A 19,425-nucleotide genomic window follows, 5' to 3' on the forward strand; every position below is an offset into this window, starting at 1 on the left:
CCCACTAAGGAAAGTTTGTCAATGTTGTCTTTGTAATTACTCTCTGGGTAGTTGTAGGCTGCCATGAGATGACTCAACCCTTTCTTTAGTCACATCTTCACCAAAGTAAAGGAGCCTAGATCCCTTGACCTCTTGTCATAGATGATGCAGTCTAGTCCTTTCCAGTTTCCTCACATCCTCCTTGAGTTGTAAGCCCAACACCTGGACAAAATATTCTAGGTAAGGCTTAACTGTTGCCAAGTAGATGAAGTGAACCGCTATCTTTAGTTTGCTTGCCATACCCCCCCAGTGCAGCCCAGTATGCGCTTTGCATTGTTTCTAGTTAAATTACACTGTTGCCTCGTATTCAGCACCGCACTGGCCATAAACCCCAGGCTTGGGGTTGGGTAGGGTTGGTACTCAGTCAGTTCCCAGCCCAGCTTATTGTACTTGTGAGTTTCTGTTGGCCCAGTCATCCACAACTTGGCATGCTACTGTGTGTTGTGTTTACTATGGTGCCTGCTACCCCCAGTTTAGTGTGACCTGCAAATGTCCTGAATGTGTGTTCTGTCCGTCCTCCTTTGTCCAGGTTGTTGAGGAAGCTGTTGAACAACAGCAGTCTCCAGCATGTGCTCACCAAAACGATCAGGTGTTGCTATTTTCTCGCTGCTGACCAAAACATCTGACATAAGAGGATTTTCATCCCTCAGAATTTCCAGTCGTATTAGTCTTATTCACTGACAAGGTTGTTGGTTACTTGTTCAAGTAGCTGGGTTTGGTGCAGTGGATCTAACAGTTTCAGTTTGCTTGTGGAGCTCATGGGAGAATCCAATGCTGTTCTTCATTCACTATCTTTTACAGGGTGAAATTATCGAGGAGAAGCAGGCTTGTACAACAGACCCATTTATGACTTCAGAGTAGAGACTGTCTTCTGCACCAGGCTGAGGATTGCTCAAGTTGGAGCAGATCTATTCCTGTGCTTTTTTCTATATTCTTTAGTTTTTTGTACTGAGTAGGTAATGACAGTCTTTCTGTTAGGGAAGACCATACAGAGTAAGGTGGATGCACCTTTTTATGATTTCATGCTATGAATTGTTATGCCTTACTTTCTCAGCAAGAAATCAGGTGAATGACTTGAATGCTGAGAGAAGGATTTAGAGATTATATTGGTAAAATTGCTGTCTATTGGGTAAAAATATCTGTCATTCAGTTTTAAAAAATTCTCTCAATTTTAATATATAAGAGTTATCATTTATGAAGTTGCTTTTTAGTCATGTTTATTCCTTATTCAGAGCTAAATCCTTCAAAGTCTACAAGGAAATACCATTAGGATGCATCTTGTTGGCATCTAATTTTTTTCACACCTGCACTGAGGCTTACAAGATCAATTCTCACCTTGTCATACTCCACTGAAGAATAAAACTGCTGTAACTTAGAATCTTGCTGTGGTATTAAATACTTTCACAGATGCTATCCACTGCTCTGAGACTATAGGCAGCTGCTTTAACATAACTTGTAGTCAAAACAAATTTCCTACTAGCTATTATTATATTTCTGTCAGAGGAGTAGTTGAATTAAACTGTCTGGCACAGAGTTGGGTTTTCCTGGCAAGAATTACATAGCCAGCAGTGGACATTGAGAAATGGTGGCACCAGAATTATTGTATTATTATTAGACACTCAATTTTTTTATAGTATTAGAAGTTATTGTAATATTTAAACAATCTAAAGCCCATATTATCTCCATCTCAGTTTAAAAAATTGTGTAGAGGTTTTGTTATAAGCCTCAGAGTCCCAAAGTCTACCCTGTGCTTGTCCATAGGAGGCAGCTAAGAAACCATACTTAACAAGCTGCTTTAGCCCTGAAGTATCTCAAACAGTTCAGACGTTATCAGTAGACAAGATGTGGTCTTTTTTTGTTAGATTACTATCCAAACTCTGTCTATCATGCTTTCTTGTAGGAAGTTGCCTCTGTGCTTTGCTATAATAAGAAAAATATTACAGAGGATGAGTATGACAATAAGGTTTTTTTCTTTAGTTTTCTCACAATGTTGAAATTACTGTCTTTAGAATAATTATTTTCTAGTTTAAGTTCTCCCTTTATGTTACAGTCTCAGCTTTATTTTTAATTTTCAGGTTTTCATGAATTCACAAAGAGCGCAAATTCACTACGTGATAACCCTTCTGCTCAGATACTGCTTACTTAAGATCATTTTGAAGTCTGTAGTAAATTCTTCCTACAAATTTTATTTGATGAGTAAATTTAATTTCCAAATAAATCACCCTATCTTTTGGAGGAGTTCAGAAGCTATACACCTGTCTTACTGAACAGTGTAATTCTCTCTCTTCTTTCATCCGGGGTCTTACAGGCAGACAGTGACTTGCAGCTACACTTCCAAACTACTTATATGCAGCTGTTGAAATGTTTAAAAGTAATTTTAAAAAATTAAATCACAAAACACAAATACAATTAATGCCGTGGAGACAAAGCACCCTATAAGCAAGAGGAGATTAAATTTTCAGGTTAGGGCTTCCTGTATTCCAATGGGTTTCCGTTCTGTCTCCAGTTTTAGTGTTTAGACCCACCCTTGCTGTTTCCATGTCATGGCAGCAGCTTTTTTTATGTCTTGTAAAAAGATACTCTTGTCCTGAGAAAGTCCTCCTGTCTTTTCCTGAGGTATTTTTAAATGTCCTTTATGCTTACTGCAATAGAAAGAGTACTGACTCAAAAGTGGGAATGACATTGAATCACTCCAGAAAGTAAAGAAAATATACCATAAATGAGTTCTCTAGAAGTGGCACTTTTAGAGGTGATTACCTTCTTTATACAACTTAGAAGATCCCAGCCATGATACACAGAGAAACAAGCTTCAGAGAAGGAAAGTTATTAAGATGAAAAATTCACAGCCAAGTAAATTGAAAAGTAAGGTGCAAAAGAAGTGATAATTGATTATGGTTAATGGAGGATGGATGCAACAGACTATGTCTTCTTTCCTGGCATTGTGTTCAGTGTAAATGAGAGTAAAAAGGGAAGAGGCCAAGGGGCATCCATTCCCATCTCACCGTATTGCATCCTAGTGGTTGCTACAGAATTGTACAAATACGAATCCATTTATTATTATTTATTATGAAATAGTAATTAAAAGCAAATATTAAATTATTTAATCCTGTTCTTAGAATTGTATCTTTATAATCATATAATGTTGATAATTATTAAAATAGTTAATTTTTAGTGTCGGTGGATTGGACACATCTGATTTTTGCCTCTCACATCATTTGATATAAGAAGTAATGCAGAAGTGACATAAAACTAGCTTAGCTAATTCTTCACCGGTCCTTGTATTTGCAAACAGCATTTTTTCCAACCAGTATTCCGTTTCTCACAATCCAGTGAAGGTCCAAAGCTTCTTGTTTAAATGTTTCTCCAGTTTAATCCAAAGTCTATATGTACTTGCATGCTATTAAAAAGAGAACCATTATCATTTCAAAAGATATTTTACTTATGATTACAATAAAAGTATTGCTAATATGGTGCATGCATTATGCAGAAAGAAAAGAGCTATAGAAATGAGTGACTGAAGAGCAATTTGCTTATTCAATGCATTTTCAAACATAGCTTGAAAACAGTTTGAAAATGTGCTATATAGGAGTAAAAATATAAAGAAAACTGCTTTAACAGAACTAACAATGCTAGATATCAAGTTTCAAAGATTGAAAGTAAATAAGATATAGAATGATATTTTTAACAGTACATAAGAAATAAATTTGCAATTATGTGAATGCATACATATATTAGTGCTATTTTTCTTAAGGGCTTTTCTGTCTTCTATTTATATATATTTATTACTAGTGATCCAAAGGGATTTTCAGTCTTCCATGCAATTCAGAAGTATTTGTTTTTTTCCAGGACTTTTCTGAACAATTCCGAAGAACGCCTTCCTCAAGATTTTTCAGAAGTCTGTTATCATCCATTACACTGGTTATTTTACATACCATCATCCTGTTCTTCCTTACTGAAGTGAGTATCAGAAGTTGATTGTTGTATAAAGAATCACCAGATAGTCAATATTAATCAAATAACTGATTTTCTTATCAATTGAAAAAAATATGTCTGAATAAATGTCTGATTAATATTCTGATTTTAAAAAACATAGAAACCTTTTTTTAAAATTAGTTGAAGATTTCACTGACTTTAAGAGTCTGTAAGGAAGGTCACACTGAAAGCAGTGCACTGTATAGCTTTCTGCAAGTATATTAATTATGTTTGATATTTGAATTATCTGTAAGGTTTTCTTGCTTTAATTAAAGAGTATATAGCTCTTGACAATAATGTAGTTCAGCACAGTTGCTGTTTTGAAGGACTTATAATTAAAGGGGAGACAAAGAATTTATGCCTCTGTGTTTATGATTGCTGGTTAAAAAAAAGGTTTGATATATAAATAACTCATTGAAAAATATGCTGCTTAATCGTAGTTGATTTTTTGGGAGATTACTGCATGATTAGAGGCAAAAGCTTAATTTCTTTTTCTGTGTCACTGCATATAATGACAAGTTACGTATGAGATATATGCTACCAGCTGTGCTGTCATTCCCTTTCTAATTTTGAACCTGAAGCACTCCCACACCAGTGTCGATCCTCTCCTAACCCCTTCACCTCCTCCTCCTCTTCAAAAGTTATTTCCTGAGAGATTTTCACTCTCCATTTTCATGCAAAGCTGCTTTTGTGAGTTGCTATTGTGATTTCTGAGAAACTATTTTTATATTTCAGAGGAATATGTTATCACATAAGTAGTGACCTATGGTGACCTACTGAAGACCAGTGTGCTGTGGGTTTATTACCTCTTACCTTGTACACACGGTATCTTGTACCTTGTACATCACAGTATCTTCCCTATGATTTTGTCTAATACTACACAAAACATGCTGGTTTTCCACCACAGCCTTCGCTCCTAAGGACATGTCAGCAGTTTTCTCCTTCCCTGGTGCCTCTGGTACCAGCTGAACCAGAGGCAATAGACGCTCTGACGTGTTCAAAGTTGCGTGGTTGGCTAACCAAGATGCCAAACGGGGAATAACTGCTCAATTCAGAATGCGTCCTTTTCCCTGCTTGAAAAAGTACTTCAAGATTTTCTAAAGCGTGGAAGATAATGTGGTTTTACCTGTCAGTCGAGCTTCAAGGAAGTTTGTCAGTGGCTTAATAAGTTATGCATGGGTGGAGAGAAAGGAGAGGAGAAGGGGGGAGAGAGGAGAGGGAACAACTGTATGATAACTTAAAAAGGGATCTACTCTGGGAAAATTTATGCTTCATTAAGGACTCATTGTAGAACAGGCAATAAGCTTTTTGATGCCCTAATCCAAGGCCAGTACTCAAATTATACTTTGAATTACGAGTTTTGGAAGATGACTTCACAAGTGAGTACCCTCTGCTGCGTAGAAGAACCTAAAGGAAATGCTGGTGCCGTTTCAGTCTAACGTAATTCTCTTTTCTGGGGTGGAATTAGGTTTTTACAGATGCCTTTTAGGACAGATTTTTTGTGAATAAATAGCAGAAAACTCTTCCAGAGCTATCCAGCATTTACATATTTTCCCTGCAAGAAAGGGGAGAAAATACACATCTTCTTGGCCACCCAATGGGAAAATAAGGAGTCCAAAAGAAGGCACATCTCTCAGAAGATATCATTAGAGTACTTCTGTGAGGACAGTCCATATGTATAAAGCCATGTGTACTGTGCTGGTGATAATGGGTGAACTATGTTGGTAAAATATTTAATGTTTTCTTTTAACAAAACGCCTTTCAGCTGCCCAGAAGAACCAGTGGAAGATCCTGTGTATAATGAAGTAATTTGAGGGACATATTCTGAGGCGTTCGAATTTTCTTAACAGTTTTACACTGTATATTTATGTCATAGAAGTTTTGTTTCTTGAAATATTTCGTTTAGAGTTTTAACCAGACACATTCTGTTTAAGTACTGCAGAAAACTATTTTTTAGAGCATCCTAATTCTTCCTGGATTGTTTTACATTTTTACTTCTTACATCTAAGAAAAATATGTATTCACTGGCCATTGTACACCTCACAACTGTGGCCTCCTACTTTTTAACTGGAGACCCTAACCTGGCATAAATGTACTGACTAAGTATTTGCTCTTCCTAATCTTGATACTTCAAGAGAAATTTTTCCTATTTCCTGAAATGATTTTGCTTACAATTTCACTATTTAACCAGATTTACTACATTATTTTTCACGCCTAAAAATGGCCTCCGTTCATTTTCTTTTATCTGTTTGACTTCAAAATCTTTGTCAATGGTGACAAGATGAATTAGTGTTAATGTTTATTTGCCTTATAAAATCTTGACCTTTTTTTCATATGAGGTTTTCTTTTTTTCAGTGTTGGATACTAACCAAAATAACATAGCTGGTTATCAAACTAAATAATTACTGATAATTTATATTAGAGTTCCTTTAGTGGTAATTGTGATTCATTCTTTGCTTCATTTGGGGTTTATAATCATACCATTTGCAAATCAGAGTACCGTTTTTTTTCTTCTGCTGTACAAAACTGAACATTTATATGTGTGATATTTATATGTACTTCACCTTTTGTCACTTTTTATGAGGCTAGTCTTATTTTCACTAGTACTGAGCTACGAGGATGGGAGAACATATGCCTCTCCATATGCACGTTACAAAACTTCTCAGTGCATTTATTGGTGCTAGCTTCATGGCTGTAGGGAATGTCTGCTATATTTTATTTTTCCTCCAAGTGAGTCACACCATTGTACATTTCAATTTGCAAGAAGCTTAAAGAGCCAAGAACTGGTGTATATTACAACATGATAACTTCCCATCTGGTCAATGACAGACAAGTTTTATTTCAACTCAGATATTCTAAAAATTGGCATTTATTTCTAAAGTAATTTAAAATATTATCCTTCATAAATCTAATTGACCAAACTTGCCCCTGTTCTTATAGTTTGAAGGCAATGAGTGACCTTATTAGATACAATAACGTGGCATTCACGGGAGAAACAAAATGAACCTGGCTCATATATTTTAATTGAATTAGCAAAGTGATGAGTTTGCTCTCAGCCACAGCGCTAATCCTGGTGTGAATATAATAATTGTTTTAATTCAAACTTTAATTACTAACTACTAATTAGTTCTTAACATGTGTTAGAGTTTATATATAAAAAAACCTAATTTTGAACATACAGAAATTAAGATAACAGTATTAAGAATACGAAGCCCTAATGTTGAAAGTTTGACTGCAATATGTGTTTTAAATATGGAAAAGGTATTTTGGCTGCAAGTTCTATCAAGATTTAAACGTATATGTATATGTATTTTTTATAAATATTATTAGAATCCTGTATGTGCTTAATACGCAAAAATATAATTGTCGAGCCAGTGCTACATAATCAAGGATTGTATAAAATGTACCAGATGAAAATCACAAAAGACGTACATAAGTTTTCATGTCACGTACCTTGCTTATCAACTCACAGGTATTTGCTTTACTGTTAAAATCCCAAAGGCTGAGGTGTATAAAATCCTGTAATATTATTACAGTATTAACAGTGAAGTTTTGACGGAACAGTGTGATGTAAAGTCCTGCTGGGAGGCGGGGCTGTGGAAGCTTGCTTTCCTTAGGTTGCTTTAGGGTTGCCCTGCAAGATCCATGGCGTACTGCTTCTCTGGTATTGCAGACATACATATATGTGAGGGACTAAACTAGAGGATTTCGGCTGGCGTTTTCATTTCCAGGCGCTGTAGGTTTGTGTTATTTGCTGTATGGGTATATTGCCTGTACAGCAGCCGTGACCGAACAGCAAAGTTCTTGTGCGGTCGTCTCTGGTGTTTCTTCCCGCGTGCACACAGGCAGAGTTGGGTGGTGGCACCCTCAGCTGAGCCAGGCAGCGGCAGAAGTGTGCAACCTACAGAGAAGCTACAACAGCCGAATGAACCCATTTTAGTTCTGTCCCAACCGTTGTGTGGAAATGGCACATAAGGTATATGTGCAGAGGTATATAAATCCTTCTGTAGTCTGACAAGAACGTGTAGCTCCTGATGAAGGCGGCTTTAGCTGATGCTGCAGGCGTTGCGTGTGTACTGGCAGGCAACGTTTATGCCTGCACAATTAACGCATCAGTGCACATGTAGTTTTCACACTGACCCATGTAAAATCTATGTGCATAAAAGCTTACATACGCGGTGCATATACTTTCAATGTTAGCAACTATTGTTGTGTAAACTTGTAGACAAAATGAATAATTACAATGGCTAAACATCTGTTGAAATTTAATTCTAAACCTTCAAAATAATGAAAAATTAAGCTTTCAAGGAAAAAATTGCCCACAACCCAGTTTTGAAAACTTTGTAAAAATGTTCAAGAATTAGAAAAGAGTAAATAAAATGGGTGATAAATATCTTGCAGGACAAGATTTTTATATTTTTTTTAACTTAATTGCTCCATTCTTAGTTCAGTGGCTGGTGTTGGGTCATTGGCTGAGTTCAGAAGAAGCCCTGGAATATTTTTGTTTGGAAACCTAAATTTTTACAGAATGTGGAATCTGCAAACAGAAAACAAACTGCAGTGTCCTTAAAAGCTAATGAATTTGTACTACGCTTTCTCACATCTCTCTGCTGGCAAAGCAGTTATCCAACCAGTCTAACATTTCACGTGAATTTTTCAGGACGTGTAAGAATTGGTCAGCCTAATGTGGAATCTTGCAGCCCCTCTGAGCATTCTCTCCGTTTTTTAATTAAAAGCTTCATATACTTCATCAAGGACACTTCAGAGCTCTTACTAAACAATTAATGTAATAGTGAACTAAAGAATAATAGTCCTAAATTTATTCAAGCACCAAAAAAAATCCTTTTTGCCTTGTAGAACAAGGCAGACATGGTTCCATGAAAGAGATAAGTGAGGTTGCTTTGTATCAGTTATAACTTTGGCACACTACCAAATGTTAATTTGCTTTTAGCTAGTTGAGATTAAATGTAATTCCTTCCCCGAGCTGCCTTAAAGTAAGCAAGCATGAAAGCGTTTCCAGAGTAATCTGGGAGGAATTGACATTTAAGGGAGTTAGCATTACATCTGCACTTTAAGGATATTAATTTCATAGATAAATTAACTACATTATTCTGTCTTTATCTTATATTTTGAAAGGACTCCATCAGCCAGAGAAATGGCAGCCCAGGGTCAGCTGAAACTGCTCTTATCCCAGCCATACTGTAATATGAACTTGCTTTTGGAAACATTGCTACATCATGATTGCCTCTTAGTGAAAATTTTACTGCGGAGTTCAAGTAAGTATTTATACTGCCAATCCTTACAAGAAGATAAGTGAGAAATACAAATGCGTTTTTATCTACTTTAGTACGGAAGGAAGGCTGTCAGCCATTTTTGGGGGTATCAGTAGCCATTCTGTTATCAGTAGGACACTTCTTGAATGGGTAAAAAGAAAGAAAAAATCACTGGTTTTTTAATGAGACTGTTCTGCAGTCAACCTGACTATTCATAGTTTCAAAGCAGACTGCAATTTGATAAAATAGGCTGCTATTGTAAACGCAAAGGAGTCAAAATGAATTCAAACTTAACAGAGCTTTGATATCACAACTGCTTTACACAGACTTTTGAAAGTGTGGATTTAGTAGTCTGAAAGATCATTTTCAAAATTATCTTTCAGCAGTGAAAAGCTTCTTAGAGGTTTTTGTATATGTTTGTCACTGTAGGCATTCTAGAAGTACATTTGTAGGCTTCCTCACATTCATACTCTCATTAATGCCATTATGAAAGTAGAACAAATAAAAGAATGGTTTTACAAGGTTTTCTTTTCATTCTGCTAATACTGTGTTTGAAGCAACAAACTTTATCACGTCTTTCCTTTTAATAGCTTTCGGATCAAATGATTGGACTGTTGAAAAGCTAATGGTATAATCACCTGTTTGAAGTAATTTTGCAGTAATAGTGAATGAGGGTCTCAGTTTCCATCTTTCTTTAGCAAAAGAATTCTCACTACTTATCAAAAAAACTATTAGGTCCACATAGCATTAGATATAACATAATTTACTTCTGTCATTTTGAAGTGGTCTAACATTTGTCAGGGGTACAACGTTGCTTCCGCTTCTGTCATGTGTCTTATTGAGAGCTGCACTGCATCCACTTGCCTATTCAAATACCTGTCGTCTTGTACAAAGACTGACAAATGTTTGATCAGGATCATATTCTTACCCTAGTGTTATCCAGTATTGAATTTTACTAGCAGCTTAAATTATCAGAGGTATTAAGTGACGGAATGTATTAATCTATTGACTGACCAGCCCCTTAAGCTTCAAGGAAATACATGCTACTTTGAATTAGAAAATGTGCTATTTACACAGGCTTAATTAATGTAGGTACAATATTGGTACGAATAAACTTTCAGTTCAGATAAAGCTGAAACTTGCAATGATCCATATTGTCTAAATTAATTACAATAGGGTTAATTATCTAATCATAAAATGATTGTATTCTTTATTCCTTCTCCTACACAGCAGCTCTCTGATGCTATATAAGCTGAATTTTCTTTATTATGTGAGCTCTTACATATTAGTACAAGGAAAGTTGGACTAATAAGCTATACCGCAGTATTAGCAATGTCAGTTTGGGATTCTGGTGTTCAGAAGGATAAAAGGCTTACAGAATCATGTACTCATCCACAGTAAAATTTTGCAATGTGTAATATGTACATGAAAACAGATAAAAAGCTAAGTGTACCATAGTTCTTGAATTATTTGTCCCAGTGATATCAAAAGTCCCTGGTGTTTAACTAGATGATAAGAATTTTTGGAACAGGAAAAGCCTTCTCACATTTTTATTTTACCCCCAGTACTATTCGCATATTGGACCTCTACAATTTAAACTACAAGTCTAAATAACCTAGGTTTACTGAATTGCAGTTAATTACAGTGCGATATTATCCGAGTCGTTTTCTATAGATCCAACATTCAGAAAATTTCTTCTGAGACATGTTCTTGAGTGAGTGAAGGGTCTAGGGCCTTTGCTGTGCCTTTGCAGAGGAAAATAGCGAAGGTAGCTGGTACTCTGTTAATTTTCTGACAAAACAAACTGTTTTGCAATTTTCTTGGTGGAATTTTTTACCAGAATTGCTTCACCACCTATGGACATGAAACAGAAATGCATTATTTTGACAACTAACAAATAATAGAGGAACAAAGAAAGTGATGCTTGCCTAATAGGAGTTACTGAATCCAGCAGATGCTGCTATGAAAACGGGAAGGGTGAAAGTGAACTCTGAGAATTTGTGCTAGATTTGCTCTAAATGCACAGTATGGCAGCAGAACAGCCTGTGACTTCTTGTTTGAGACTCTTTATTTCCAGGAACCAGGAATTATTCTTTACATAATAAAGCAAAAAGCAATAGCTTTATTGAATTACACTGGCCCAGCACAGGATTAATACCAACATCAGCAGACACCTCACCGTTTACCAATAGCAGATAAGAAAGAGGCACCTGAGAAATCATCAACAAGGCGCATCGAGGCCTTCAATCCGTTCTTGGTCCTCATACATACTTTTGTTTAAGAGGAGATGATAGCACCAAGTTAATGATGTACAATAGAAAAAACAATTAATTCCTTTTAAGAAGCATCTTATTCATTACAATGAATACATGAGACTCCAGTTGCTGCAGAGATTTAATTTCATTTTCTGCACACAACTTTAAAGTGAATACTGGCATGTGGAGATAAACTGGAAGAAAAATGCTTTCACAGCAGGGCAAGGCCATTGGCAGTTTCACCTAATGTTTTTGGCTTGCACAGTGCATATTTGAGAGGCTAATGGAAAAGAGTATTGTGTAGCCTAGGTGATATCCTGGTCCCCATTAAAACTTTGAAATAGGAACTGATAGTAACATTTGCAAATGTTCTGTGATAAGTTTAAGGCTACAAATCTGAAATTGGACCCAAAGAAATGTGAGTTGCTTCAAAAGGAGACCATTTACCTCGCACAGAGAAGCAGGGTGGGGAAGGGAGGATTTCCACTGAGAAAATAAAAGCGTGGTGCAGTTGGTGCCAACTCCACAGGCACGAGTAGATCGAAGAGTTTTCTAAGACTGTGCTTTTATAAACTGATTTCTGGCAAGAGAAATTACTTGAAAATATATTTGTAGAATGGAAATAATTTTTTTCCCCTCTCCAATTCTTTGCCCCTTGTGAAGTAACTCTTTTACTGCCACAATACATAATGTGCCATTTTAAGGTAAATTTTAAGCACTACTTTAATTTTAAGTGAATTTAATTGAATTAATTAAATTTTTGGCATTTAAATAGCACTGATTTTTTAAAGTTACCCTAAAAGAACAGCGAAAGGAGGTAACTTTACTACTGGCCTCACTTAGGAATCAGACCGAACTTTTAGTGACAGTAGTGAGTTATTACAAAAGGAAGTGTACATTCCTTAATTAAATTACAATCTCCATTAAAATCCTGGCATTGGCTAAATCTGTATAACAATTCAAAACTTGTATGTCAAGTACTTGAAGGTCATTATTTTTGTACTCCCTTCTAATAACTCCTATATTTAATAATCCTGAGACACATTCTACCAGGCAACTGGAAGAACTATCAGCTGTGCTAGTCCTGTGGTTCAACCACAAACAGTTTGGGGGAAGTAGGGTCTTGCAGGTTTTTTGACAAAACTTGGGGGCTAATCTGCAACACTGCCCTCATTAGGAGAGCAGCGTTAAGTGTCTTAGAGGAATTCATTAGCTTGTGCAGCTCCAGATACTTGTGGATCAGCCAGGATGAGGCTTGTGGGTACAGACTCCAGAACACCTGAAGGTTTTCTTAGCCTTCTTTATGAGAGCAAACTGTATTGTGGTAGCCTAACAACAAAAGATCAGAAAATTATTTTAAAAGTGGCATCTCCTCAAAATATCCATCTGACCACTTACTGGACACCGCACCTGCATAACCAATGTGGTAAAATGGTAGGAGGGTTTGCTGACATGAAGTACTTCTACCTGGAAGATCAATAGAAAAGGGACCTTATTCAGATATCTTATTCCTTTTGATGACTTTCCAGTGATAAGCTAAAGAAAACAGTAAACAGATTTTATGGAGTTTCTGAAATATCAAATAGGAATTTCCATTTGTACTGTAATAGAGCCCTGCTGAGAATCATAGATGATATAAAGCTTTTTAAAGTCTTTTTGTCTTGTGTTGAGCTTTTTAGTTGTCACAAATTTAGGATTCATTGGATCCACAGGTAGCAGCTAATACAGGGCAGATTATTATTTGGGTTTTGCTAAACTGAAATGGGTAGGGTTACGATCTGCATTTCATTCAGGATAGAAGTAATAAGATCTAAAAGTTATGTTTGGAATTAAAACCTAAAATAATGGGTTTTTTCTGCCAAAATGAAGTCATATTCAAAGTTACAATAGATTCTAGCTGTCAAGACTGAGTAGAGAATGATTGCATTGGAGAGGAGCAGCTCTGTGAGAGTTCTACTAGAACAGATACAGAAAAAGAACAGAGGGTCCAGTGACAGAAGCAGCACTGAGAATATAGTGCAAAGAAGCAAGTAGTGCAGAGTGCCTGCTGAAAGAGTGGGTTCTATAAGCAAATAAAATATATACTTTTTGCATTATTTATATCCTCATCAGCTGCTGTGATTTAAACTATTAAAAAAAAAAAAGCAGAAGTTTTATGGTCTTCACAAATAAAAGAACTCTATCAGGTATAGCTTTCTCCATCTTCCCTTTCTCTTCCTAAATGAAACAGCCTGTATAAATTTGACTTCCTCTTTTGGTCAAAAAATGCAGCATAACTGCTTATAGCTTGTCTATCTTTTAAGGATTCACTAGAGAAGGGGAAGTCTAGAGTCAATAACAGAAGATTTTCTAAATTCAGTAAGATTCATTTCATGGCTGAACCAGTAGCAGATAAGAGCTGGATGAGTGTGATAATGTCAGCAAGTTACTTGGAGGTATTTCTATCGGTAAGAAAGAAATATGGATAAATTACGCTTGTAAGTCTGCCTCTCTGAAGATATGTTTTTAAAATACATGGTACTATCCCAAGAGGTTAAGTCCATTATTTTGTCATAGGAAGAATGATTCATTGTGACTGGTTAGGCCATAGCTGTTATTCACCAGATAGCATAATTTTCTTTCAAAGGTATTTATTAATAATAATATTTTTATATATTTTGGCATCCTCCGTGCGTATGGAACACTATGCTATATGGAAATAACAAATAGCAGATTTTCATTAACAGGTACCTAAGATAAGTATATAGCCATATTTATGTATGGATGTTAGTCCTGCTAAAATGACAAAGAATCATCTTTGAGTTACCTATAGGAGCTTTAGATTCCCTTCACAGATTAGCTTTTGATGTACAAATGCAGTGAGTGGGAAAAGAGAAATCTATAGAGGGAAGCATCAGTGGGCAATAAGTATGATGCCTATCATATAAATACTGTTCTTATGTGATGATTAACAAGAAGGCTGCATTGGAGTTCAAACTAAGATGAATATTTAATGTTATGACAGGTGAGCTAATAAACGTTAAAGAAAAATTCTAAGGCAAGAGAAATCTACATATCTTTCTGTAGACTCCTACTTCATAATATTTAACCAGCTATACTGATCAACTAGGTAAACCTTTCAACCAACTGACATTATCATTTAAGGCCCCTTCCAACCCAAGCTATTCTATGATTCTATGATCCATGCCAGTTTATCAGTCAGAAAACTCATTTCAACCTGAGCTTTGAAGGGTCAGCTATTCTTACAACAAGAGCGGCATCTACTTCAGGGTAAAACAAGAAAAAGCTGATGAAAGCTACATATCCTGTTATGTTTAGCCTCAGAATGGTTTCCCGGGGGATTCCTGAAGATCTCTGCTTAAAAGCACAAGACTTACACTATACACTAGTTAATAAAGATATATGTATAAACCCCTGCAGAATTCTTTTATATTTATTTCAATTTGTCTAAATTTATTGTAGCACTAAGTTGGTTAGAAAAGTTATTGATAAGTTGACTCAAACTTTCCATGTGGGACTACCATACAGCAAATTTAAGCTTAATTTCAAGTCACAAGCCCTTTAAACAAAGCAATTTCCCATCATGTTCTGCAAAGATGGTTTACATAGTACTTAAAGTCTCAGCAAACCCTCCTCCCTAGAAGTTGGTTGAATTAATTTTAAAGGGAATACTTGTAGCAGTATAACCAAAGTTCGATTCAAATTTTCATCTCACAATTTTAATACATCTGGGTTTTTGTTTTTTTGAACTGCTTTTTCTGCTTTCTTGGTTCTTTCTTTGTCATATCGATGTTAGAGGATGTATTACTGGTTTGAGTGAATTAGTAGAATCCACTTGATTTTTCACTCAGAAGCATCTGGCACTGGAAGGTGTCTCAGCAAAATATGCCAGCTCACTCGACTCATAGGAAAAAAAGCTGAGTAAAAAAATTCTTATTGCTGATCTGTCTCCTGCCTTGGGGAGAAAAACCACAGCTTGTTGGTTCTGAAATCACTGGTCTTGTTTTTCAGCTTCTACATCCTATAGGCTGTTTCTGTTAAGGTTTCACACTACACAGACTGAATGGTTTACAAGAAAGTGTGAATTAAATTGTAGAAATTCAGAGAGTAAAATGAGGTTTTTTTAAATTTTACAACATTCTCAAGTCATTCAGAGCTGGGTGAAGAGCAACAGTTTTCCACTGTGGTAGATTTCGAAGGTTGCTTGAACCACTAGAAAAACACAGCCTAGAAATTTAGTCTCTCCCATCTTTCTCCTGCAGAGGTTGCTAAAGGTAAGGGCAGCCAAACTGGCAAAAAACAATGACATTTTCAAGTATAATTTTATCTAAATCAGTTTTACAGAAACTTTCATGTTTGCAAACTCGAAATATATAATAAAAAGTGTTTAATTGGTTCTGGCTTTGGTGATTTGTTATGATTGTTAACATCAAAAGCATATTCCACAAATAGGTGGGGAAGCTGAGGTCTTTGACATTAACACAAGTCAAAGCCATTGAGTTGCATTTGTTCAAAGAGGTTTAAACACATCATTATCTTTTGGCTGGGAGAATGCTTTACAATGATTATGAAACACATTTAGAAATACATGTTATGTAAGCTGTTACCACTCCATGAAAATCACTAGTTGTCTTTGAAAACATAGGTATCTGTATCTTAGCAGGGCTAAGAGGCTTTGTCTTGCAGAACTGATTTCTTCCCAGTTTCATCTTATGCTGAAAAACAAAGCCAACTCATTTTGGGGAGTATGCAGCTGCTACTTTATTTTATATAACTAAATAGAGTTCTTATTATTTCACGACTAATATGTTGGTAAGAGGAGTAAAGCCATAATAACTTTTGGACTGTGATTCGACAGAAGAGGTACAATTTACTTCTGGATAATATTTAGTAAGTAATCAAATTCCAATTATATACGGAATGCATTTTGAATTAAATAGGGATATTCCATAGTTTGTAAACATGCTTGAGTCTTTTTTTAAATGGCTACATATAATTCAGGCAGACAGTCGAATGTCATTATGCAGACGAAGATCAGGTTTCAGTATCTGTAAGTATTATTATTGTTTGAAATATTATACACATACAGTTTGCAGTTTGTTTTGATTAATACTGTCTGTTACTGTGAACTTGAATTACTTGGAAATTATTGTAACCATGTTTTTGTTTATTTTGAAGGAAATGGAGTATTGAATCATGATGAACAATGTTCTCTCTTAGAACAGATAAATAACAAACAGCCTACTCTGATTGAAACAATCTTCACAGTATTGTCTTACTGCACTTTATCACCCAAATCTCTTGGCATTGCTTTTGAGACGTACATGGAAAAAGAGCAGCTGTGGAATTGCTTATGCAATATGACAGGTATTTAATTTATTAATAAGTATTTAAAATCTGATGTTAAACCTTGTCAGTTTTCAGACATGTAGTGCATATTGTTTTTACTTTAATAAATCAGATTAAATGAATGAAGTTTACTTCAAAACTATAGCTTAATTGAAGTGTTTTGAGCAATCAGGTCACCGTAGGAGTGGTGAAAATTTTGAAGAAAGCAGAGGTTACGGAGTGGTGTGGTCTGCCTGGACGCTGATTTCCTTAAGTGTCTGTCCTACCAGCAGGCTGGCAGCAGATAGCTTCTGTGTCTCTTTACCAATGCAGGTCCTTTGTCTCTGTGCATTTAATAGCTCCAGACCTTTGCCAAGATTTAAGAGCAAGAAATGGTTAAAGGAGACTGGAAGTAGAAAAGGAAGGACTTCGACTGAGGGGGACGTAGTCGGATGGGCCTACGGACTCTGGTGTCAACAGGCAGACAGGCTCCTAATTTTCCATGGAGAGGGAGAGCCGTACTCACAATTAGAGCAACTAGTAGTGCCCTTAAGGAAAACTGGTATTCAACCAGAAAAGAGACGTGAGGTTTAGAAGGGTGATCTTGCAAGTGACAGCTAAAATGCCAGAGAGCTCCAAAGAAAAGAAAGAAAGAAAATGGGAGAATGTAAGAATCACAAAATCACAGAATCACAGGTTGGAAGGGACCTCAGGGGTCACCTTTAAGAGGGTTATGAACATCACAAAATAGAAAGCAACGGTGGTAAAAGTGCTCAGGTACACCTCAGAGAAAACTGGAATTGCAAAAAGTAGAGGTCTAAGGTGTAAGAGGAAGAAAAATAGAGTTATATTGTATGGAAGTTTCCAGAAAGGCCATACAGAGAAGAATAAAACTTAGATCAGCAAAAAGTAGGGACAAGCCAAAGTGTGAGCAAAGGACTAACGTGTCAAAAGACCTCTCTGACACATGCTGCAGCACTCTACCTGACAACTGCTGCTCGACGGCAATGGAGAGACCGCAGTCCTCTGTGGATTAAGAATGTGGAGAAGATTGATACTTGTTATGTCCATAGCTGTATTTAGGGTGGTCTAATTTCAACAGGCAGTCTCTGATAACATGCTATGTCTCTGTTGATGACTATTATTTGTATGCATTTCTGTTTCCAAAACATCCTTTTTCCCCTTGCCGTTAGTGTAACAGTTTGAGTATCTAATAAACACAACCTCATTACTACTATCAAGACAAGGAATTAGAAAAACATAGGTATACCTCTTTGCCTCATTGATGTCTACAAAGTAATTGAATGTACTCCATACAAAAAGGAAGACATCAGTCAGCTTAAATTACATTTTTAGAAAGGTATTAATGGAAAATGAGGCTGAAGGAAATAAATCAAATTGTATTTTTGTCAATACTGTATTGATATGGTACAAGACGCTGCATTGTTTTTCCTTTATACCCTCTTTAACTTGTAACAGACCAATAGGTCTAAGTTATTATGAGTCATAATGTTTTTACTTTACTTTCCATAAGAATTCTGAAACACTTCTTTCTGAAACAGTTTTACACAAATGACTACACTTACTGAATATTTAATAATTCTTCCTTCTGAAGTTTTCAGTTGTGGTGAGTCGGAGCCAGAGGTTATCAGATGTTTGAAGTTGACTTTGATTAATTCAGTCAAGGGTATAGTGAAGCAGATAATTTCTTTGATGCATTCATGGGAGGCAACAGAAAACTATGGAACGTACCAGCACAAGCAAATAGTTCCTGAAAGTTTACTGAAAACAGTTCCAAAGGAATGGAATTACACTCCTCGGGAAATGAAGAGAAAAGAATCTGGGAAATGTGGGTGAAATTTATACTTTTTTTTTTGTAAATTTGTCATAAAAGCATGTTACCCCCTTAATGAGTACATGTCAAAATTGAGCGGTTATAATTCATGAGCATTGCAGTTTGACAATGAACAAAACAATTTCCAAGCAACCTGTGGTTTTTTTTAAGTACTTAGCATTAAAATTCAGTGTGTCTTTCTTGAGGCTTACACCCATGCATACACAAACAAGCTTTTTAAAATAATCAGTATTATGGTACTGATAACAATAGCACTGAAAATGTTTTTAGCGTCTGACAGTAGTAAGGTGGGATTCCAGGCAGGGTAAAGCATAATATCTGTGCTCTTGTCTTAATGGCTGTAACCAGTTCTTTTCTTAGTTATCATCTTTTAGGTCAGGACTGTTTAAATTTCAATACGCAGTGTTGTCTGAAATGATAGCAACTTATTCACCTCATCTTTACAAGAGCAATTTATGTTTGAATACCACTGAAACTGGTATGGAGTTTGCTCCTGCTTCGTTGCTGAAATACTTACTGAAGAAAGAGAAATAATATATGTAATAGGAGGTGTTTTGAAGGTGGTTGGATGTAAGGATGAGTTCTGGTATGTGTCTTCATAGCTTACAGTGCCTAAAACCTCCATCACTTCAAAAGGCCAACTTCTGGAAACATTTCACCATGAATTTATGGCCACGAAAATATTATCTAATTATCTTCAGAA

General features: G+C 36.0%; 1 protein-coding gene across 4 annotated transcripts in view; it reads left to right on the plus strand.

The window, feature by feature from the left end:
- Positions 1–19,425, plus strand: part of KIAA0825 (KIAA0825 ortholog) — a 243,686-nt gene that overhangs the window by 98,992 nt on the left and 125,269 nt on the right. For 3 of the 4 annotated variants that reach the window (XM_075079976.1, XM_075079977.1, XM_075079978.1), the window contains 4 exons: positions 3,886–3,996; positions 9,148–9,287; positions 16,718–16,906; positions 18,483–18,716. In XM_075079976.1, coding sequence (XP_074936077.1) covers positions 3,886–3,996; positions 9,148–9,287; positions 16,718–16,906; positions 18,483–18,716 — 674 coding nt within the window. The remainder of the gene's footprint in view (positions 1–3,885; positions 3,997–9,147; positions 9,288–16,717; positions 16,907–18,482; positions 18,717–19,425) is intronic. The other variant, XM_075079979.1, reaches the window with a different exon arrangement.

The sequence above is a fragment of the Phalacrocorax aristotelis genome, chromosome Z (genome assembly GCF_949628215.1).
Source record: "Phalacrocorax aristotelis chromosome Z, bGulAri2.1, whole genome shotgun sequence".
NCBI lineage: Eukaryota > Metazoa > Chordata > Aves > Suliformes > Phalacrocoracidae > Phalacrocorax > Phalacrocorax aristotelis.